We start from the raw sequence: 24,044 nt of genomic DNA, 5'->3' as shown, positions 1-24,044 counted from the left end.
AATAACTTAAAAACTGTTAAGTCAACCTTTTCCCGATTTTGGACTTCTTTTTTATTACAACAGAGACAGAAAAATACATGTGAGAGCAGCGTTAATAGCCATATTCACATACAGTTTAGGTGAAAACAGAGCTGGTAGAGTGTGCTAGCTGTTGACACATCATGAGGACGTAACAAACATGATCATCATCACGACGTGCTCCACAAACAATGAACAGTTTATGCAGGTGAACAACTGATAAGATGTACATGAACATTTTCGAATTTTAAATCCATTTCAAAATTTTAATGAATTGTGAACAAGAATTCTTTCATTAATCTGAGCCATCTATTAACTTTCATAACAAGGTCAAGAACTCAAACGAAAAAGAAAACATCTACCGCCCAATGGCCACATAATGAATCCACAGAGGTTTGATGGTTCTCAAATGATAATCCTGATAACGTTAGGGTAAAATACCTATACAAATGTACTCTGGCACCCTACATACTGTATGTATGCACCGTACATATCACAAGAAAGCTGAGATTTCTTCGCTGTTTATTTGTAGAGCGTCATTTTACATTTATTTACAAGATGCATGTAAAAGATTTTACATTTTCAAATCATCAGCAGTGGAAGAATGAACGCCAGTAAGAGGAGTGGGTTGTATTATTTCAATCGGGGACGCAGTGGTATTAAATTTGATTCATTAGATTAATTTGGAGCAGTTTTGAACAACTGAATTGATTTAAACTAAGAATCACATCTGCTTAAAACAAGGAATGATATAGAAAGGACAAAAATAAGCTAACTGAAAAATAAATCATTAATGGTGTGCAGTAATAAAACACTACAGCTGGATAAAACAGTCAGAGTAAAACTACCAGTCTGAACGTTGGAAAATAAAATCAGATGAACCAGTTTGACAACAAAGTTCCCTTCTCACTGGGAAGAACTGATTACTGGTATTTAAACAGGTTCCTCTCTGCAGATCAGAGCGGAAGACTTATCAGTTTATAAACACGAAACAGGTTAAATTTAATGTGCATGTGAATAAAATTAAAGTCCTCACTACTTAGAGTAACAGCAGTAGGCATCACCAATGTTTCTGGTAACTTGAGATTTCCTGGTATGTGATGCTTTGTGGTGCCGATCCAGTGAGATTAGCTCTGTAGAAGTTTTTGGCTTTGATTGAAGTTCTTCAGGTCCTTCAAGCTCATGTCAGATGATCAAATCACACATCAGCAGAAGTACCAGTGTTGCGCCCGTCAGTAGAACACACCTACGACACCCCGTCACTGGTCCCCACTTGTGGACTCTCTCCGCCAGTTACCAGATTGCAGAGGAGTTTGCGGCGACCAGCCAGGTAGTCCTCCTCATCAACATTAACCAGCAGTTTTATGGCCTCGTGGCCCACAGCTTGCTTCAAGGAATCTGTAATAAAGACCCCTTTCAGGGCCTCAAGCAGTGACCCGTTGATGTAGTCCCTCCAGAAGGCATCCAAGTAGGTGAGCTCGGAGAACTTGATGTCACAGATAATAGAACCCAAGTCTCTGGACTTCAGAATGGTGTTAGCCTGATTGAAGCGTTCAAACTGTCGCTCCACAGGCTCCTGCTTGTTCGAGAAGACGTTGCCCTGAAGTGCAGACTCGTGCTGACAGTATTCTGCACGAACCCGGAGACGGATATCTAACAGAGGGCAGACAAAAAAAAAAAAAGGAATTACCAGAAGTCAAGCAAATATATTACAGACATCCCTTAACACTGGATGATGACCCTGCTAGAATGTAAGAAAAATAAATCTATCAGTCACAATGTTAATTGGTCTTGGTCATCAGGGACACATTAAGAACACATTACAAATCACAGAGTTGTAATGATAGGCCCTCAATCATTCTGAGCCTGCACAGAACTTCTTTAACCAGGATATGCAAGTTTATCAGTGTACTGATCATGACATGATCATTAAGCAATTTAGTTTCCATCACACTGACCTGGCAGAACATCTAGTAAATTACTGCAACACTCTCTCCATATGACTGCTATGACCAATCCTTGCTTACAATGTGCCAATGTTACAAGATGAACTTGTTATCATGAACAGACCTGCTAGGCGAGAAAGGAAGGTTGTACATAGATAAAATTCTGTACAAAAACACTTAAATATGGTTATATCATCTACCTGGCCCTTTTTATTAAGTATTAATCAGAATTCTCAAACAATTCAGCTTAATCTGTGTCCGACTTTGACATTTTCCAATGATTTGACTCAATCATTTTCCATGCTCATAGATGGTCTACTCCAGTACAGCGAAGAGCTGAGCTGCTTCCATGGGCTGTCTGCTAAAAAGCCTAGAATATCAACAATATAGACTAGAACTGCCACTGTCCAAGCCACTTGATGCACATCATCCCTGACTCAAGTCATCACCAGCATCCCATCCACCTGTACATTACAGAGTTGTACAATGATGTCAAGTATATAAAAGCTCTGTTAGGACTCGAGTGAGTGAGTGAGTGCAGACTAGATGGCTGGCATGCATGTATTAAATCATATTTATTTAATTGATTCCAGTTTGTAAATGTAAATAATGAATCTTCTTCATACACCAAAGTTAGTCATGGAGTTCCTCAGGGTTCAGTGCTTGGACCAATATTCTTCCCTTTATATATTATTTCATTGGGGGAAAAAAATGATGCAGAAAAACTTGTCCATGCATTTATCATGTCTAGGCTGGACTATTGGTACTAGTGGTTCCTAGAGTTTTCAAAGTAGAATGTGCGGCAGAGCTTTCAGTTATCAGGCTCCTCTTTTGTGGAACCAACTTCCATTTTCTGTCAGTGACACTTTTACTTTACTTACTTTACTTTTAAGACGAGGCTCAAATGGTAAATGGACTTGGATACCTCCAGAAGGCATCCAAGTAGGTGAGCTCAGAGAACTTGATGTCACAAGATAAAATAACCTAAGTCTCTGGACTTTAGAATGATGTTAGCCTGTTTGAAGTGTTCAAACTATAATGCTTTTCTATCTAATCAAGACACTCAAAAGTGCTTTACAACACAATCTGTGCCCTTCTTTACCCATCTACACACACATTCATACAGCACTCTACTAAAGGTTGAATGAACTAGATCTCTACAAAGCTAATTGAATAAATTATTCTATAGAGACTAATCACTGCTTTAAGATCACATTCACAACCTTCTCAATAACTTTTTGAGTAGGCTAACATCTCAGAGTAGTAGGCTGGAGTCATTTCCCAACATCAACACACACATGTTCTGTGCAGCAAAAATGTTGGTGAACGCAGACTGTTTAAACACTGACCACTGATGAAAATATCTTACCAGCATCACAGGCATGGAAACAGTCATGAAGTCATAATCATCAGTAGTCATCAATCAATTTTGTTGAGCGTGATAACATATATGTTCAAGAATATAATAAATAATTATTTCATAATGTATTTTATTCATGTTCCTCGGGGGGTAGGAATCAACCACCTTATTTAGCTGCTTCAAAATACTTGTTTTAAAATAATTGTTCCATAAAAAAAACAAGTCAGTCTTTTGGAGCAGTCTCAGCCTGAAATAAAAATATTTTTTTAATTTTATTTTAGGTTTTTTTTTTTTTGGTTAAAAAACAAACAAAACAAACAAAAAAAAAAACTCTACACGCAGTTTATTTTTAAATTGACTAAATATTTATTTTACAGTAAAAAAAAAAAGGTATTTTCCTCCAATAGTACACTTTTTGGGTCAATATCCACATCCTCCTTTGTTCTCCAGAACTCAGAACTGATGCTTAGTTCTATTGGTCCAGTCAGAGGGGTTCTGGACCCCCTCTGTGCAGAGTGGGGCTCAGTGCTCAATTCCTCTTCTAAAACAAATTTTGATCCCGCTCTTCATTAACAAAGTCCTCTCTGACAGACTGTTTTTCTCCTTCATGAAAGTGAAGGAGAAAACCTAAAAAAACAAATAAAAAAAATCAAACAACCAAACTCATCTCTCCTCTGTCTGAGAGGTTTGGATTCGGTGGTTTTGTCCTCTTCTGGGTCTGCAGCTCCACTTCACGTTCAAAAATTTTCTCATTGTTTTGACTCAAACACACTAAAACTGACTAAACTAAACCCTAACTAACTATAAAACCCAAACACACTAAATATCACAAATCTCTCAGACCTCATGACTCACTTCCGCTCTGTCTGTGACTTGATCAGGCACTGAACTCCATTCAAATTCCACGTTTTTCTTCTTCTTCCTGTAGATTTTTTAGTGCTTGAAAATAACTTCGAGCCTCCGTCAGAAAGGAGGGGGGTCGTTGTTTATATGATCGGTGGGGGTGGAAGGTAAAAGCGGAGGAGGATGGGGGTGTTTTGTCCCTGAGACTGCCCGTTTTTGCCGCAGCCTCTTGCTCTAACACACTTCAGATAAGATGATGATTTTCAGAAAAAGATGTGGTGTGGATTACTGATCATAATTCTGTTTTTACTTGTTCTATCAACACGATTTGAAAAACTGATGTGTAGTTTCAAGTCTGTACTTTTGACACAAATTAAAATGGAGTCTCTGAGAGGCTGTGTGCTTCCTGCAAGAGCGACTGAAATCAGTAATATAACTATCATGCACTGGTAAAGGACTGCATCTGACGAAAAAAATAATTGTCACTCAAAGTAGGCAGTGCCAGACACTTAAGTAGGTGGCAAAATCGCCACCTGCCACCTGTTATTGAGAAGGTAGCATTCATACACCAATGGGACATACATCAGAGGCAATGAGGGGTTCAGTATCTTGCCTATGGACACTTCAACATGTGACTGCTCGTGGAATCGAACCTTCAGCTCTCCCAGTGGAGGACGACTGCTCTAACCAATCAGCCACAGTTGCCCCAAAAGACTTTTCTTTTTGACAAATGCTAATTAAGATTAGCTTGGGTTTCCTGAGCTTAAGTATACTTGGTTATTAGTCATGCTGCTATAGGCTTAGACTGCTGGAGGACAAATTCAATTCAATTCAATTCAAATTTAAAAATACTTTATTAATCCCAGAGGGAAACTAAATGTTGTTCTAACTCATCATCCTGGTTTCATTAAAGAGTTGTTCTAGATGCTGACGTCTGTGAGCAGGAAGGATCTCTTGTAGTGGTCTGTCCTACAACGGATTTGAAGAAGCCTCTGACTGAAGACACTCTGTTGTTGTATGACAGTCTGATGAAGAGGATGCTGAGGGTTGTCTATAATATTCTTCATTTTATGAAGAATCATTCTTTGAACAATCATCTCCAAAGGTTCTAGAAGAGTCCCCAGAACTGAGCCAGCCTTCTTTATGAGCTTGTTGATCTTTTTGAAGTCACTTGCTCTGGTGCTGCTACCCCAGCAGATGATGGCAGAAGAGATAGCGCGCTCTACATCAGACTTATAAAAGATATGCAGCATCTTGCTGCAAACACTGAAGGACTTCAGCTTCCTCAAGAAGTGCAATCTGCTCTGCCCCTTCTTCTTGTAGACGCTTCACTGTTGCATCTCCAGTCCAGTCTGTTGTCCAGGTGAACTCCAAGGTATTTATACTTCTCCAACACCTCCACTTTTTCTCCCATGATGGAAATAGTGTTGGACCTGTTCCTGATTCTCCTGAAATCTACAATCATCTTTGTTTTGTTCATATTCAAGATGAGATGATTGTTTCCACACCATGCCACAAAGCGGTCCACCAGTTCCCTGTACTCAGCTTCTTGTCCATCTCTGATACACCCGACCACTGCAGAGTCATCTGAATATTTCTGCAGATGACAAGAGTCGGGTTTTGTCCACAAAATTTTATCAAAAATGTTTTGTCCACAAAAATTGTCCACATTTCATCACTCTGATGCTGTCTTTACTTGGGTCTACCTGTTTATATTTGTAATTATTTCTATCCTTAATGTGTTTTTTTGTAAAAAAACAAACAAAAAAAAACAAAAAACCCCCTTTTGTCAAATGAGCGTTTTTCCTTTCCACTATTGCCTTTCTGCTTGCTTAGGATGGGCAGTGCAATCTGTTGCTTCCTTAGTTACTGTAATTGTCAGTGTATAAGCTGCTACTTTTTTCTCACACTTTAGACTGCACGACTTATAACTAGAGCAGCTATCTTGTGTATTTTATTTTATAATTTTAATAATTTACATCTTTATATTTTATTTTGACAGGCTTCCTGCCGTCTCTCAGTAACTTCCTGGCGCTGAATAACATTTTCCATCGACAGAGCTGGGTGCTCATATAGCTGCTCAGTGCTCACCCCTCTTGGGGACGGGCTTTTGTGAGACACAAAGTGAATGCTTCACGTAAACATATGTACCAAACCTCTCGCTCAGGGTTTCCAATTTCCTACCCATAACTCCACCCACTCTGTTATCATGTGACCAGAAGTCTAACCTAAATGACCAATGAGGTATACTCTTGAGGACCCATCCCCCATGATAGATGTGCATAAATTGAAAAACATCTTTTTAGTGTCAACTTTTAGGAGTTTTATCACAGTAATCACATTCTGACTTATGACTCCACACTTTAAGGGTTGTTATGTTTGAAAACTAATTTATGGACTTTCTTGTCACTAAAAGTGCTTGAACACTAAAAGCTGTGAGACAGGAAAACTACACAAACAGATCTGACAGAATCAGTGCAAAAACTACATGTTCCTTTGACACCCGTTTTATAAGTTGCTTATGAATAAAATAAAATATCATACAGAATCCTCACTCCCCAGAAAATATTTTTATTTATTTATATCCTGATTCATGCTCAATAATCCAGGTAGAAAAGTCCAACAAAGTTAAGTCAGGTCTTCTGGACATTTTCCTTTTGCTGAAACGTTTCGTCTTTCATCCAAAATACTTCATCAGCCCGAGGAGCTGAAACAAACGCAAGTCTTATAAATAATAATAATAAAAATATTTTACCACAGGTTTGCTTTTCTTTGCAGTCAGCTGAGAAGTGACTTCGGGTCCTCTTGCGGTGTGATGCAGGAGCAGCGGGTTTTGATCGAGAAGAACCTACACGTGGTCCTGATGAGGAACAGCAAAAGACGGGGTGTGGCCCTGAAGAGTGATATTGGAAGATAAGGTCATTAGGATTTTATGTGATAATAATCACGTGATGAATGGGAGGAAGATCTTTCAGTTATCAGGTTCTTCTCTTGTGGAACCAACTTCCAGTTTCTGTCCTTGAGGCTGACACATTGTCCAGTTTTAAGATTAGGCTCGTTTCCTTTTTAACAAATCCTATAGTTCGGGTCGGATTGGGTATCCTGAGCTATCCATTAGTTATGCTGCTATAGGCTTAGTCTCCTGGGTGAGAAACTGAGCACATTTCATCCCTCTGCTGCTGTCTTTACTAGTTCTAGTCTACCTGTTTGTATTTGTAATCATTTCTATCCTTAACACGTTTTTTGGTTAAAAAAAAAAACCCCTCCCTTTTGTTGAGAGTTTTTCCTGTCCACTGTTGCTTCTGTGATTGGTCAGGATGAGAAACCGCGACGAAGTGAAGATTCACACAATCTGCAGGCTTTCTTAGATCGACAACTTTTACTTAGCTTTACTTTAGCTTTTATAATGTCAAAGCTTTGTGCAGTGCCCCGAGACGACTTTTGCTGTGACGAGGCGCCATGTTGTTTTACAAAGAACGCAAGTGCCAAAGTGATGTATGGAAAGAAATTTGTAGAGCACTTTACATTTGCAAATTTTAAAGTAGTACACTTCCATTTCAAGTCATAAAACAAACAAATAAAATAACTAAAATCAGATAGGGCCATAAAAACTACAAAACAGAAGAGTTCTCAATGTTTTTTTTTTTTTTAAGGCTTCTGGCGTCTGTGGTTCCCTCAGGTGGTTTGGAAGTGAATTCCACAGACGAGGTGCAGCAGAGAAAAGGTTCTTTTCTCCGTGGTTCTGAGCTTTGTTCTGGGAGTATGAAGATGGAATGTCGGAACACAGAGAACAAGTTTTAATGTGTGGGGTGAGCATCTCCTTGAGGTGGTGGTGGTGTGGTGGTGGGGGGTGTCAGAATAAACATCTTAATCTTAATATAATTAGGGGTTGAAGAAGAAAAATATATTTTGACTGAAATTTTTTCTACACCTAGATGTTACCTGAGCATAATCAGCTGTATAGAGCTGCCGCACCTTATCTATGTATAATGCTATGTATAATGTATGTCTATGGTGCTGGTGACGCCCACAGACGGGTTCACGTGTGCAGCGCATGTTGTCGAACGGCTTCAACAACACACGAGCAGAAAGTTGCTCCGTGTTTCTCTGCAAGAAGACAAGAAGCAGCCTCCCCCTCCTCCTCTCAGCGTTAGTCAGTCTCTGTGTGTGTGAAACGGACTGAATCAACATTCCACAGCCGGACTCGTCTTCATCAAAGAACTCCCAAGGACGGCTCTGTGTCTGTGTTTCAGCTGGTAAGTTTACGTTTGTTAATGTTACTGTAGCTTAACACGTGCATCGTGGTGAAATAACGCTAACTTTAAGATATTAGTGTGTAAATTTATTTTATTTACATAGCTAGCTAAACTCAGAAGCTAATTAAAGATTGACAGTAACAGATAAATCTTAGCTTGTAAAACTGCTCATCCATCCAGTCAGCTGCTTAAACAGTTCACTAATGTTCACCGTTTGTTCATGTTCTCCTCACAGGAGGTTCTGATCCAGATGTGAGGACAGAGACAGACAAAAGAAAAGCAAGGTCGGGGCCACAGGACAATCACAGACTTTGTTGTTAAAAGTTTGCTGTCTTTTCTACAGTGGAGCTGCACGGTGGAAGTAAGTTAAGCTGTAAAGGATATTATTTATCTCTCAGCCTAGATAATGTTTTTTGAGCAATAATAACACAACCATGTTATTGTTGATGCTTTGTTCTAATGTCAATAAGGGAGATGATCAGAGCCCTAAACCCCAAAGAACCACAGAGAAGATTCAGGCAGAGACACAGAGGTGCAGAAGTCTGCATCATCCCTACCTCATTGAATCCAGTGACCTGCTGGTGGAATGTGAGGAACAATATGTCAGTGCTATCAAACTTGACAACCAGGTATCTGTGTGTGCAACAATCATCATCTACAGCCTCAGAGGGAACACTTCGTACTGCTGGAGACACCATCAGCCAGGAGTGGATTGTTTGTGTCCAGAGAAAGCAGACATGTTGTTTCTGAAGAAAAACTGTTCAGTGAAAAGGTCCTCAGTGTGTAGCAGTGAGCATTAGACACTGACGTGTCACTTGTTGTTTGCAACTGTTCTTTTGAACTGGAAATTATTTGTTTATTTTTATGTAAGAAAACTGCTTGGAATAGAAATACCAAAGTTAAAAAATAAAATTCACAATATGTACTGTAATGTGTAACGTAATTTTATTCTTGTTAGAATTAATATTAATTACAAAATTGGTACCGAAAAAAGAACCGTCCAGGAACCGACACCGAAGTGAAGGTACCGACACCGGTACTGATACAGATTTTTTTAGAAAGGTACCCAGCCCTACCCCACACACACACATTCATTTAGGCATTCTGAAGGAAAAGATGGGTTTGGAAAAACTTTTTTGTAGTTTACTTTTATGCCATTTCAGTGTGTTTTATTAAGGGGTTGTCAAATATATACATACAAAATAGCACAAGGAGTCCTTTGCAGATGTCCAGGCCTGTTTAAAGTTTGTTAATGATCATATGGATGATCCAGAGGAGGCATGGGACAAGGTCATTTTGGTCAGATGAGACCAAAATAGAGCTTTTAGGTAACAACTCCACTCACCGTGTTTGGAGGAAGAAGGATAAGTACAACCCCAAGAACACTGTCTCAACAGTGAAGCATGGGAGTGGAAACATCAGACTTTGGGGGTGCTTTTCTGCAAAGGGGGCAGGACAACTGCACCATACTGATGGGAGGATGGATGGGGTCATTTAATATGAGATTTTGACCAACCACTTTCTTCCCTAAGTAAGAGCACTGAAGAAGAATGGTGGCTGGGTCTTCCAACATGACAATGACCCGAAACACACAGCCAGGGCAACTAAGGAATGGCTCCGTAAGAAGCATTTCAAGGTCCTGGAGTGGCCTAGCCAGTCTCCAGACCTGAACCCAATAGAAAATCTTTGGAGGGAGCTCAAACTCAATGTTGCCCACAATGCCCAGTGACAGCCCCCAAACCTGAAAGATCTGGAGCAGATCTGTATGGAGGAGTGGTCAGAAACTACAGGAAACATCTGACCCATGTAACAGCAAACAAAGTTTTCTGTACCAAACATTAAGTTCTGTTTTTCTATTGTATCAAATACATTTTTCATGCAATAAAATGCAAATTAATTTAAAATGCAATCTGCATTTTTGTAAGTGGAAAACCTTTCAAAATCGGGAGTGTATTTCCCCACTGTATATTTTTTAATTTGCAGGACTGACAGATTTCTCCCCTAACGACAAAGGAATAACGTTTAAATCAGGACTATTCAACTAAACTGCTCAGGGGGGCACACATACTGAAAACCAGCAGCTCAGGAACTGGACATCCAGCAACTAAAGTCATTATGTCAATAAACCAAGTATTACAATGATCCATTACCTTTTTAGTTTGTCTTTTTTTTGCCACATTGAATCATAAATGCAATAAACAGAATTCAAAAGTGTAATTCAAAGAAATTACATTTCAAGATGTTTTTCTTTACAATAAAAGTAGTGATATTCTAATGTGAAACAATATTATAAACAAAAACTACACACTATGCCTCCGATTTAACACAAAAAATATTTTGCCATCTCTCACTTGCCAAATATTTGTTTTTAAAAAAAAAAAAAAAAAAACGTTGACCATTATTGATGTTCCCTGAGTGACTGACATGTTGCTATGTAGGACAATTCTCATTTACAGTAAAATGGCTGTACAGACCAGTTCTTCCTCAAATGGTTCATAAATCACAGGTGAAGCGTCCCGCTTAGATGTGAGCTCTGAGCGGAACCAAAAGAGGCGGAGCAGAACTCAGCTGGGCTGAAAGTGACCGTGATGTGTGTCTAACGTCTTTGTGTCATTTACTATAATGAAATAACTCAATCGATCCTATTTGTGGTTAACTTTTTTTTTAAACTAACTACAAAGCTGCTGTGGGTCCTCATCAATATCCCCCCAGTAATAAATCTGTTTGTTGTGGTTTAATCCGGCTCACACCACACACTGATATCAGTTTATCGGAACTCCCCGCACAGCAGAAGAAAGAAAGAGCGCACACCCGCGAGGGCATGCAGCCTTTCGACTCATCCATCCATCATCTTTACCCGCTTCTTCTGTTTTGGGTTGCGGGGGTCACTGGAGCCCATATACAGCCATCAATGTATGGAAGGCAGGGGACACCCTGGACAGGTCTCCAGTCCATCCATGGCTGCAGCTGAGTGGTTAGATCAGTCGTCCTCCAATGCAAAGGTTGGGGGTTCGAATCCGCCAGCAGTCACATGCTGAAGTGTCCCTGGGCAAGACACTGAACCCCTCACTGCCTCCGATGTGTGTCCCATCGGTGTATGAATGTGATAAAGCTCTGATTAGTCTCTTTAGAATGATTTATTCAATTAGCTTTGTATAGATCTAGTAGAGTGCTGTATGAATGGGTAAATGAGGACACAGATTGTTGTGTAAAGAGCTTTGAGTGTCTTGAAATAAGATAGAAAAGCGCTATATAAGTACAGTCTATTTAATCCATTTACATAGAGACAAACAAGACAACCATTCACTGTCTCACTCTCATTTAGGGACAATTTAGAGTTACCAATCAACCTAACATGCATGTTTTTGGTCTGTGGGAGGAAACCGGAGTACACGGAGAAAACCCACGCATGCACAGAGAGAACAAGTAAACTCCACCGCTCTGCTGCGGTGCACTCGCTCTCTCTCAGACTAGGAGTTTGGCCACACGTCCAAGTTGCATGTCTGTATGATAATGATGACACTCAGAACACGTATGACAAAAGTCTCAGGGAGGTCGGGGGCGTAGCGCGGGAGGATGAGCTGGGGGGTAACGGTGCATCAATTCTGGTATCTTCCTGGATGCAGTGAATTGGTCAAGTGTGAAGACAAACGTTTAATAATTTATTATGTCATTGCCTTCATAGGGTGCATGTGTTCCGTTAGGATGGAGGAGTGTCCTCCTTGAAACGTAGCATAGGAAACTCTGGTTGGTGCTTTCACCTGCAGTCCGTTTCTAAGATGGAAACACTGCCCTGCTCTGATTGGGTAAAACTGTCTCTTTATTTGTTGAAAGCAGTGTCAGTTTGATCTCTGTATCATTATGAGATTGGATGGCTTTAAAAAGACTGCAACAAAACACACATTTTTTTTCTCCCCGTTTTCATTTTTACAGATTAACAAAATCCATCCTAGCCACTTTCAAAATGACGGAGATTTGTCCCGCCAATGGAGAACTTTACTCCATATATAATATGGTAGCCTGTGCAGAGTCACAATGACACTTACTGATATTTTGCTTTTTTGCACTGCAGTCTTATTCCAGTTCATTTAGCCAGCATAGATCACATATGTTAGGTAATAGCTGAGGTTTGTGATGTGTACGGTTCATCCTCTTCAACTTAGCTCCAGTCATCAGAAAGAAGCTTGTTGATCAGAAATGTTTTTTTCAGTATCGCACTCAGATTTTCACATAATATTACACTGATGAATGTCACAGAATATATTACAGGAAATGTTTTTCCACTGGAAAATCAACACACACCCTCACCTGTTCTCCTGTGAGAGTCAGGGTTCTTGGACTGTTCAGTTCCTCTTGGTGAAACGTAGCGCACAGATGTGTCTTCAAGGAACTTGTCAACAGGATCTGGACAAACTGAAATCAGAAGTTAAATTAGATGATTTGATCACCTTTAAACTAAACAGACCTTGTTCCATAAGATATCAACGCACTTTCAGAACGCCTTGCTCATAATTAAACTATGGTGCCTTGATCAAAAGTCTAACTCTGCCAGATGTGAATAACATTCTTAGTAACTCAGAATGAACATGCATTTCTGTATTATAATAAATAAAACATAAGTAAACTTTTCACAAAAGTAAATTGTCTGAAAAATTGGGATTGTTGACAGCAATATGTATTGTATATTTATCCTGCTCACATATCTTTACTGCATGGGATTGTTAGCAGTCTTTTTTTAACTCGAGTATTTTTACTGTCTAGTTGGCAGCCCATTGAGGGTATAGCTATTTGATTTATGCAACACTGGAGTTGCAGGTTAAAGATTTGATGGCTCAGGTGTGTGTGGTTTCACGTCTGAGATTGGCTGCCCACTACTGAAAAGTTGGCCTCTCCTCGTTTGGGTGTTTTGTTAAGATATTTGAATTTGGGCCTGTTGCGATAAACAATAAATCTATTAATCGCATGATAAATGAAAATTATTGAGCTCGTTTTCATTTATCGGCTTTATCGTTTCTTCGTGTCTCTCTCTTTCTACTGAAGACAATGGATGACAAAAAGCTCAACTCCGGTGCTCTGCACTGACCCTCCCTTTCTCTTTTCTTTAAAATCTGTTTTAACCGTCCAAAGTCGCAATGTTGGATCGTTAAAAGCAACTAAGCTGAGAAACTAAGCTACGAGCTAAGCTAATAGGACGACCTTGGGAAAAAAACCTCCGTCTTGTAGAAGCTCCAAAGTTCACGGTTGAACCCGTGCCTTTGTGTAAAAAGTTGTGTTCTCTGAAAAAAGAAGCTGAGAACTTGTTTACTGATTTTTTTTTTAATTAAAAGCTTTGCGTGACAAATGCTACACTAAAGAGCTCAAACCACACCGAGCGTCCACCATTTTGAGAACCGAAAAAAGGAAAGAGTGACAGCCCATTTCGCGTTAAGGGGCCTCCCTCCCATTCTTCTTAAAGAGTCACGCTGCTCGCTCCCTCACTATCCATCCTTCGGTTCAAACAGTCTTATACTGCCATCCAGTGGACAAAAAAGGTACTACACACAAAAAATAACCTACATTTCTTTTTAAATTTGACAATAATTACTAGTTATTGTAAAATTTCAAACAGTATTATCGTTTTTCACAATAATTTCTGAGACAATTAATTGCTCAGCAAAATCTGTTATCGTGACAGGCCTATTTGAACTACGCTTGTTACTTTCTGTTAAATCTTTCAAACTAGTTATTAGCATATTCTTAGATTAGTGTATATCTTAGTTCATATCTTACATCTTTACCGTTTTTCTTTTACAATTTATACTTTTGTTGGATGTAACTGGGACCCTGTGTACACAATTTCATTTTACCTCATGTGGTGTGAATGACAATAAAGAAACCTTTACCTTGATATTGTCAGGTCTAGGTCATTTTAGTGACCCAGTGTTTAGTTTGAGGCCCGTCTGGTTGTGGTGACTGTTAAAACAGCTTTGTGCATTTCTGGAGGCAGGCCCAGAAGTTTTACTAACAGTATCCTTTATTTTGTTTTGGTTAAGAGCTTCAAGTTTTCCTTGTGATCATTTGTTTAAAAGTTGCAACAGTGGTTACTTTCCTTACTACTTTGTAGATTGCTATTCAAGGCTATGTACATTTGGTGTATGGAGTTTTTGTTGAAATACTCCGTCCATCACTCCATCCTTCCATCCATCCATCCTCTTTACTAGCTTCTTCCTTTTCGAGTCGCGGGGGTCACTGGTGCCCATATCCAGCAGTCACTGTGTGAGAGGCGGGGGACACCCTGGACAGGTCTCCAGTCCATCACAGGGACACATAGAGACAAACAAGACAAACAACCATTCACTCTCACTCACACCTAGGGACAGTTTAGAGTTACCAATCAGCCTAACATGCATGTTTTTGGTCTGTGGGAGGAAACTGGAGTACCCGGAGAAAACGCACAAGAAATGCACGGACAGAACAAGCAAACTCCACCCAGAAAGAACCCCGACCGGGATTGTTGCTTAAATTACTTGCTTGTTTGTTTATACTAAATTGCTTTTACTTTTGTAAACAAGTGAGGACATTGATTAGTACTGTTAATGGTGCCCTCCAGTGTTCCCCCCACCAAATACACCATTATACAAGCAGGGCACCCCGCCCTGTCAAAAGAACTGAGCGTCCTGCCTACCAAACCAACCCGACCCCCACACCCCCCCACATGCCACACAGATGTCTCCCCCCACCCACCAACAAAAATCACGGAAGATATGAGCACCTTGCCAAGGCAAGTAAACTAGGGGAAACATTGCCCTCCTTCTGGTCTCTTTTGTTAACATAAACAACAAAAAAACTAAACAACAAATCACTTTCTTTTTCAAACCAATTTCATCTAATGTCACTGCCTTTCTCCCTGGCTGGGGTATGTTATAACAGAATCGTATTCATAATTAGTTTTATCTGCTCATGTGTATTTATTTATATAATTAACTGTATGTATTGAAAAATTTATTGTAAATTGTAGTTTGTTTTCTGCTCATGTATCTTTAATACATCAGACTGTTGGCAGTGTGTACACATGTCATACTGACTAGAGATGTAAAATCTGAATGAATTTTAAAATGTCTAGATACCAATATACAATATATACTGTATCTCACAAATGCCCCAAAATATCAAATGATGTTCTAGTTCATAACATTCCAGACATAGATTACACTTTAATAAATTAAAAAAAAAGATTTTTATTTTGTAAGTGTATTTGAATGCAGGAATGGATAAAAATTAACTATAGGTACTAAGAAACAGAACTAATCAAGAGGATCGAGGGTCAATTCATCTCACAAGACCCTCGGAGCATGTGGAGGGGCATTAAGTGCATAACAGATTATAAAGGAAGGAGCGAACAATGCCCCAAAGACCCATCTCTGCCTGATGCCCTCAACAAGTTCTATGCACGCTTTGAAGACCCGAACAGACCACCCAGCACCAGACTCACCTCGCCACCGGATGAAGAGCATCTCAGCGTGACCTCAGCAGAAGTAAGGAGTACCTTCAGGAGGATTAATCCGCACAAAGCAACTGGCCCAGACAACATCCCCGGAAAAGTGTTAAAGGAATGTGCTGATCAGCTCTGTGAGGTGCTGGCAGACATCTTTAACACCTCACTTACCCTGGAGACAGTTCCCACCTGCCTGAAGACTGCCACCATCATCCCAGTCCCAAAAAGCTCTACAGTGACTGGTCTGAATGACTATCGGCCAGTGGCCCTCACCCCGATAGTCGCTAAATGCTTCGAAAAACTGGTCATGACTCACATCAAAACAACCATCAACATCAACGAGGACCCTCATCAGTACGCATACCGTGAGAACCGATCAACAGAGGATGCAATCTCCTCTGTGGTCCACACTGCACTCAACCACCTGGAGCGGAAAAACTCTTACGTCCGTGTGCTCTTTGTGGACTTCACATCCGCCTTCAACACCATGATCCCCCAAACCCTGATGGACAAACTATCCACACTAGGACTAAGCCCCTCCATCTGCAACTGGGTACTAGACTTTTTAACAAACAGACCACAGTTAGTGAGGATCCACAACCTCTCCTCCTCCACCATAACCCTCAGCACTGGTTCTCCTCAGGGATGTGTGTTGAGCCCCCTTCTGTTTACTCTGCTCACATATGATTGTGCAGCTACCCATCCAGGCTGTCACATTGTAAAGTTTGCAGATGATACAGCGGTGGTGGGATGCATCACAAACAATGATGAGTCCAGCTACAGGCAGGAGGTGGAACACCTGGAGAGCTGGTGCAGAGAGAATAACCTTCACATCAATGTGAAGAAGACAAAGGAGATGATTGTGGACTTCAGAAGGAACAAAAACACCTACACCCCCCTGAACATAAGAGGATCTGCGGTGGAAGTGGTCTCCAGCTACAAGTACTTGGGTGTACACATGAATGACAACCTCAGCTGGAGCAACAACACCACCAGCCTGATCAAGAAAGCTCATCAGAGACTCTACTTCCTCAGACGGCTGAGGCGAGCTGGTCTGGGAAGCTCAGTCCTCACCTCCTTCTACAGGTGTGCAGTGGAGAGCATCCTGTGCTCGAGCATCAATGTGTGGCATGGAGGCTGCACAGCTGCAGAAAGAAAAGCTTTGCAGAGAGTGGTGAAGGCTGCACAGAAATCTGTTGGAATCAGTCTCCCCACCATCACAGACATCTACACCTCCAGATGCAGGAAGAGGGCCACCTGCATCATGAAGGACCCCACCCACCCAGCACACACACTTTTTGCCCCACTCCCCTCAGGAAGGAGGTTAAGGAGCATTAAGTGTAGAACCACTAGACTGAGGAACAGCTTCTACCCTGAGGCTGTTAGACTCATGAATCTCTTAACTAGAATAATCACTGTGAAAAACCATATCATGTTGCTGCTGATCTGTTTCATGTTGCTGCTGATCTGTTTCAATGTTGATGTGTTCATGCGTGCACATCCGCTCACACAGACTCATGTTCATGTTTGTGCTGATGTTCAATGTTTTATGAGTGCTTAGGGTATATTTAGTTGATGTTTTTCTTAGTTCATATCTTAGATGTTATTACTGTTTTTCTTATACATTTTATTGTCGGATGTAACTGGGACCCCGTGTACATAATTTCGCTCCACCACATGTACCACATGAGGTGCGAATGACAATAAAGAAACTCTGACTCTGAGTCTCTGACTCTAATGACAGTACACAGTACTGAAATAATGATCACTGCTATTCATTTCTTGTAAATGGTATTTTTCATGCTGTCCTACATTTATTCCTATTTAGAATTTACCTGTGAGTGGGAAATACAAGTAAAGTAAACTAACCCACATATTCTGATAATACACGAGTGACAGTAGAATTACACCAAAGCCTTGTCATTATGCATACAACTGCAGTAAAAATATTAAAACATAGTCAGTCCTGGTTCAGATGACAACAGAGCATGGGGATATAGATAATAATGGCTTGATCAAACCTTAATTTTTGGTATGACATGCTTTACTCACCAGCCTGCCGTTTCCTTAGGGTGACATAAGGCAAGAGGTCGTGGCGGGTGATTATTCTCAGAAGTTGGAGAACGTGTCGGAAATTGGTCTCATCACAGCGGCCCTGACGTTCCAGGGCGAGCAAGAAGTCTCTTCCACTCCTGATGCCTCCACGCTCATACTCATCGATCACGTCAACAAATAAGAAGGACAGCACCCTGACATCCCTGTGAGTTAGATGGGCACCAACGATGTCAAACATGCGATGAAGTGAATACAGATTATGGGAGTTCAATGCTTCTTCCTCAGGCCATGGATCAAAGCCCCCATTTCTTCTGGGGAAGTTATTGGCGTGAGTAGAAATGTTCCTGTGGGACCCCTCCCCACCGATGGTGACAACACTGGGACACCCTGGCCTAGGTATCATCGCTCTGGGCCCAACCGGTCCAGAATTTGCACCACTCTGACCCGAGTCCACCCCAACAGGCTGAAACTGAAGGTGATCTTGCTGAGCAGATGGGTTATGAGCAAGACGAGAAGAAATATCAGCACTCCGGAGCTGGGCTTGTTGTGACGTCATTGTAGGGGCCAAAGGTGATGGGTGGGGTGACAGCAAGCAGCTTCAGTTATATTATGCTCCAGGTGATGAGCCCTGAATGGAAAGCACAAGATCAGTAATCATATTCATTAACTAACAAAATATTGTAAGATAACACAGTGGTTAGGGCTGTATACCGAACAGAGGTTCTTTTATAGCACTGACCAAACTGCACCGGTAGGTGTATGGATTGAAACGTCACTTTTTTTTCAGTGTCAAGTTTCGGTATTGGCTGTAACGTGTCACGTGGTTTCAGCACGCCGGCAGGTAAAACGCAGACATATAATAAACAGACTACATGTTTACAACAGTGAGTGAACTAAACTCAGGTCCAGCATGGCTGCAGGAGGGTCTGGAGATTTCCTGGTGTGCTGGTCTGATGTGTGGGCTGTAGAGCCAGCGCTCCCTTTTTTTTTTTTTTAGATCTTTTTATTAACAACATATAAACACAGAACACCGCTGTGGCTGGGGCTGCCAGCGCTCGTTTTTTTTCCCCCCCGACCTGTCAATCAATCCAGTAGGCGTGTCAGCCAATGACCCATCGGCGGCCTCAATTTGTCCCGAAGGTAAACGCTCCTTGTCTGTGAAGCTACTCTGCAGCTGCTCAGGGTGTACGCTGGAGTTTAATGACTGAACCCTCTGCATACAGTACACGCGTACGTACGCGTGAACGGACATACACGGCAGTATACTGGAGGCTTTAGAGAGCATGAGCGGCCTGATTCATTATCTCCACGACCGGACTCATCTTCATCAGAGAACTCCCGAGGACGGAGCTGTGTCTTTGTTTCAGCTGGTGAGTTTACGTTTGTTAACATTACTGCAACTTAACACGTACATCGTGGTGAATTAAACTAGAATCCATGTAAAGCTAACTTTAAGATATTAGTGTGTAAATTTATTTTATCTACATAGCTAGCTAAACTCAGAAGCTAACTAAATATTGACAGTAACAGATGAAGGTTAGCTTGTAAAACTGTGCTCATCCATCCAGTCAGCTGGTTAAAAAGTTTGCCTAATGTTCACCGTTTGTTTATGTTAATGTTCTCCTCACAGGAGGTTCTGACCCTGATGTTAGGAGGACAAAAGAAAAGTGAGGTGGGGGCACAGGACAATCACAAACTTTGTTGTTAAAAGTTTGCTGTCTTTTTCTACAGTGGAGGCTGCATGTTGGAGATAAGTAAACTTTAAAGGATATTGTTGACCAGTTAAGATTTTATCTCTCAGCCTAGATAATGTTTTTTTGAGCAATAACAACACAACCATGTTATTGTTGATGTTTTGTTCTCATGTCAATTAGGGAGATGATCAGAGCCCTAAACCCCAGAGAATCACAGAGAAGATTCAGGCAGAGACACAGAGGTGCAGAAGTCTGCATCATCTCTAACCTCAGTGAATCCAGTGACCTGCTGGTGGGATGTGAGGGACAATATGTCAGTGCTATCAAACTGACAACCAGGTATCTGTGTGTGCAACAATCATCATCTACAGCCTCAGAGAGAACACTTCCTACTGCTGGAGACACCATCAGCCAGGAGTTTGTTTGTGTCCAGAGAAAGCAGACATGTTGTTTCTGAAGAAAAACTGTTCAGTGAAAAGGTCCTCAGTGTGTAGCAGTGAGCATTAGATAGACACTGACGTGTCACTTGTTGTTTGCAACTGTTCTTTTGAACTGGAAATTATTTGTTTATTTTTATGTAAGAAAACTGCTTGGAATAGAAATACCAAAGTGAAAAAAATAAAACACAATTGTACTGTAATGTGTAACGTAATTTTATTATTGTTAGAATTAATGGTAATTACAAAATTGGTACCGAAAAAAGAACCGTCCAGGAACCGACACCGAAGTGAAGGTACTGACACTGGTACCGATACAGATTTTTTTAGAAAGGTACCCAGCCCTCACAGTGGTTAATAAAGAAATGCAAACAGAGTCAACAAACCAAGAATTGCCTAAACTCATTCTGAAGTACCAGTATTTGTACAGAAGGCAATGTCAAACATGTGATGAAGTGAGTACAGACTATGGGAGTTTAACACTTTCTCCCCCAGGCCATGGATTAAAGCCGCCAAGTTTAAATTCAAGTATCTTTATTATCCCCAAGGGGCAATTTGTTTCATAGTCAGTAGTCACACAAAACATCCATACTAGAAAAGACATTGAGACATTAAAATAATACATGAATCATCACTGTTCTTTATACCTGCATCCAAATGGAAGAAACCTGAGCTCACCATGGAGTAGATGATCAGGATCTGCCAGAATCAGCCTGGCCATGTTCACTGACCTCACCTTGTGTAGGCCAGTGAGGTTCTGTACGGCTATGCCAGCAGTGTTGCCTTGTCTTGTCCCTGCGGTCCAGTCAAATTCAGTGCTTTTCCAGGAGTCTAATCCTTTTTGTCACTGCCAACTGCATAACTTTACACTTTTTTATTTGTATTAAAATCAAATTCCAAAGCAATATTTTATTTTATTTAGTTGATTTATTTTCAATTATTTTTCTTTTGCCTGTTTCAAGAAATGTTGGGTTTTTGTTCCTTTGTTTTTTTTTGTAAACATTACAATTAATTTTAAGGTTTTTCTGAAGGCTTAGTATCACACGTCATTAATAAATATTAAGTGTAAACTGAAAGGAAAATGTACCGTTTATCTATTTAGCTTCTACATCCCCCATCCTCTCTCCAGACAGGAGATGATGATGATGAAAAACTCTTCTTGAACACCAACTTTTCGAACATGTGATCAACACAATTCATCTGATTAAATAAGTTGTTTGTGCCACTGGAAAAATAAATCAACCAAGCAATTTAGCTGACCAATAACCCGTCTTAAATAGGTAAACTAACTAAAGTACTCGTAAAACCCAAGTAAAGCAGCTAAATTGAAACAACTCACTACTTTAGTTAAGACATCTTAGTCAAAGAAGTAGGAGTTTAGTGTTCTGGACCACATCCCGTCCCACAAATGACAAACACGTTGGGATTAATCAGCTGCAGCTCCTGGGTGACCAACTAAAACCTCAGAGTGAACTATGCACACATCAGGCAACATGGTGTGACTCTTTAAGGACATAATATTGTCCTCCAACCTCTAACTTCTGTCCAGTTAATCAGAATAATGCCTGAGAATTCATGACAACAGACAGAAACGTTGCATCACGATGACAGGGCTGTCTTGCAACATTTACTTCATGTTTGCCTATAGTGTTCCTCGGACTAATAAAGACGTGGGCAACACAAACAAAGAACGTTTATCTTACCTTTAACGCCTTTTGGTTATTTTCTTCTCCCTGAAAACGGTCAGAGGAGGAGAAATGTGGTGGATAAATATGGTGACGCTAACTGCTAGCCTACATCTGCTCGGTTTAAACGCGGTGGCTAACTACATGCTAACTTCTGCTGGTGGTCATTTGACGTGTCTCTACAGGCTCAGAGGGTCGGACAGGCCCGGGTAAACTACCAGATTCTGGTTCTGATCCATAACCTAGCGCCAAAACAATTATTATAAAAACAAGAAGAAAACAATGTTCGATCTTCATCTAAAATGAAAGAACTTCCAGTTCACCAACCACTTCACTTCCAGGTTGTGTCGCGCAGGATGCAGTATTACGTCAACAGGGCCGCCATTTTGGGACTGGAAACGCCGGTCTTTAATTTTTGAAGTGAAAATCATTACAGTCAGGCAAGAAATATGGGCTGAACTCGTCCCATCAAAACCTCAATACGAATTGCTCAGACTGAATCTGTAGCTTTTGAAATTCAATGCATTGGTTTGAAAATTAATTTGACAAATCTAAATGTAATGGTTTAAAACTGTATTTTGTTGCATTGAAAAGTCAGTTAGACTACATTCACTTTGGCCCTATAAATCTATTAAAATTACAAAATTCTGCTCTTAGTGTCACACATACAGGTCAGTCAGGGCCGGCCCAAAGCATAAGCAAACTAAGCGGCTGCTTAGGGCCCCGGGGCCCTAAGTTATTAGCAGAAATAGAGGGCCTCAAGCCAAATTTCGCTTAGGGCCCCATGGAGACTTGGGGTGGCACTGTTCCATCATCTCCATCATGGCAACGTAAAAAACATGTTTAGCATTTTCTGACTTTTGGCCCTGTCGCCATTTTGTTTTACTAACTTCGATGCCCCCCAAAAAAAAAACATTAAACATGAACAAATAAACATCCTGATGCATGCTCAATAATCCAGGTAGAAAAATCTAAAAAAGTTAAATCTGGTCCTCTGGACATTCAAAAAAACAAAACAAAGCAAATCAACAAAAAAAAATCAACAACAAAAAAAAAATTCAACAAAAAAAAACAACGTTTCTACATTTTTTTTTGTTGATTTGCTTTGTTTTGTTTTTTTGAATGTCCAGAGGACCAGATTTAACTTTTTTAGATGAACAAATAAACATCCATCCATCCATTATCTTTACCCGTTTATTCCATTTTGGGTCACGGGGGTCGCTGGTGCCCATGTCCAGCAGTCACTGTGCGAGGGGCGGGGTACACCCTGGACAGGTCGCAAGTCCATCACAGGGACACATAGAGACAAACGAGACAAACAACCATTCACTCTCTCACTCACACCTAGGGACAATTTAGAGTTACCAATCAGCCTAACATGCATGTTTTTGGTCTGTGGGAGGAAACCGGAGCACCCGGAGAAAACCCACACATGCACGGAGAGAACATGCAAACTCCACCCAGAAAGGCCCCTGGACCGGGGTTTGAACCAAGGACCTTCTCGCTGAGAGGCAGCAGCTCTACCAGTTGTGCCACCGTGCTGCACAAATAAACATTAAAACATTAAAACAAAACAAAAAAAATTGTTGTGTTTTCAAATCCTGCCAACCGGTATTAAATTCTTCACTTTTTCTGGGAGAATTGTGACATTTTTTTCAATTGCATAGTTTAATTTTAGATACAACAGTTATTAAATATGTGTCTGTTTCTAAACAAATTATTTTTCCAACTAGCTTTTAATGACTTAATGTAAACTTTTCATCTTGAAATGAAACGTGTCGCCCTATTTTTTTCACCAGTTAGATGATTTTTAAAGAATATTTTTCAAGTTTAAGCAGGATGTAATAACTCATGCATTTCTGTATAAAAATATAAAAACAGATGGAAGTTGTCTGACCTCCAGGGGGTCCGTCAGGATCACGAACATCCTCGGGCCGTCTCCAGATGAAGGGATCCTCACCGAAGGTCATCTCGAGTCTTCTTCACCGAGTCTTTACTTTGAGTACAAATAGTCTACACCGGTTCGAGTCCAGATGCGAAAAGAGCGATAGAACGATTTGACAGCCTTTAAATAACAAATTTCGCGTGACTTAAGTGCGTGGGTGCGTGCCCACAGCACCTAATGGTTTTTTAATATTAATCTGAGTGAAGCAGGACCCAGTAACACCATCAAGGAGGACATCAACCTGCATGGACCTGGATCTTACTCTGAAACAAACTGTTAAAGAAAGAATAAAGACCTAATTAGAAATTACTCACAGGATAAAATCCTGTTA

General features: G+C 40.6%; 2 protein-coding genes across 2 annotated transcripts in view; both read right to left on the bottom strand.

The window, feature by feature from the left end:
- LOC119417564 (troponin C, slow skeletal and cardiac muscles-like) overlaps positions 1–12,738 on the bottom strand; it is a 28,036-nt gene extending 15,298 nt beyond the window's left edge. Inside the window, exon 1 of the mRNA XM_037684801.1 lies at positions 12,732–12,738. The gene's annotated coding sequence lies outside the window, so the exon portion shown is untranslated. The remainder of the gene's footprint in view (positions 1–12,731) is intronic.
- Positions 1–22,101, bottom strand: dedd (death effector domain containing). The gene is made up of 5 exons (XM_037684799.1): positions 21,787–22,101; positions 17,950–18,580; positions 12,732–12,836; positions 6,923–7,060; positions 1–1,671 (listed from the first exon to the last, which is right to left on the bottom strand). Exons 2-5 carry the CDS (start codon positions 18,506–18,508, stop codon positions 1,265–1,267), a joined length of 1,209 nt encoding a protein of 402 aa, XP_037540727.1. The 5' UTR covers positions 18,509–18,580; positions 21,787–22,101; the 3' UTR covers positions 1–1,264.
- Positions 22,102–24,044: the final 1,943 nt, after the last annotated feature.

Source organism: Nematolebias whitei, chromosome 11 (assembly GCF_014905685.2).
Source record: "Nematolebias whitei isolate Nwh7 chromosome 11, NemWhi1, whole genome shotgun sequence".
NCBI classification, from domain to species: Eukaryota; Metazoa; Chordata; class Actinopteri; order Cyprinodontiformes; family Rivulidae; genus Nematolebias; species Nematolebias whitei.
Note: the sequence above shows the minus strand (reverse complement) of the source record. Positions and strands in the feature narration are given on the sequence as shown.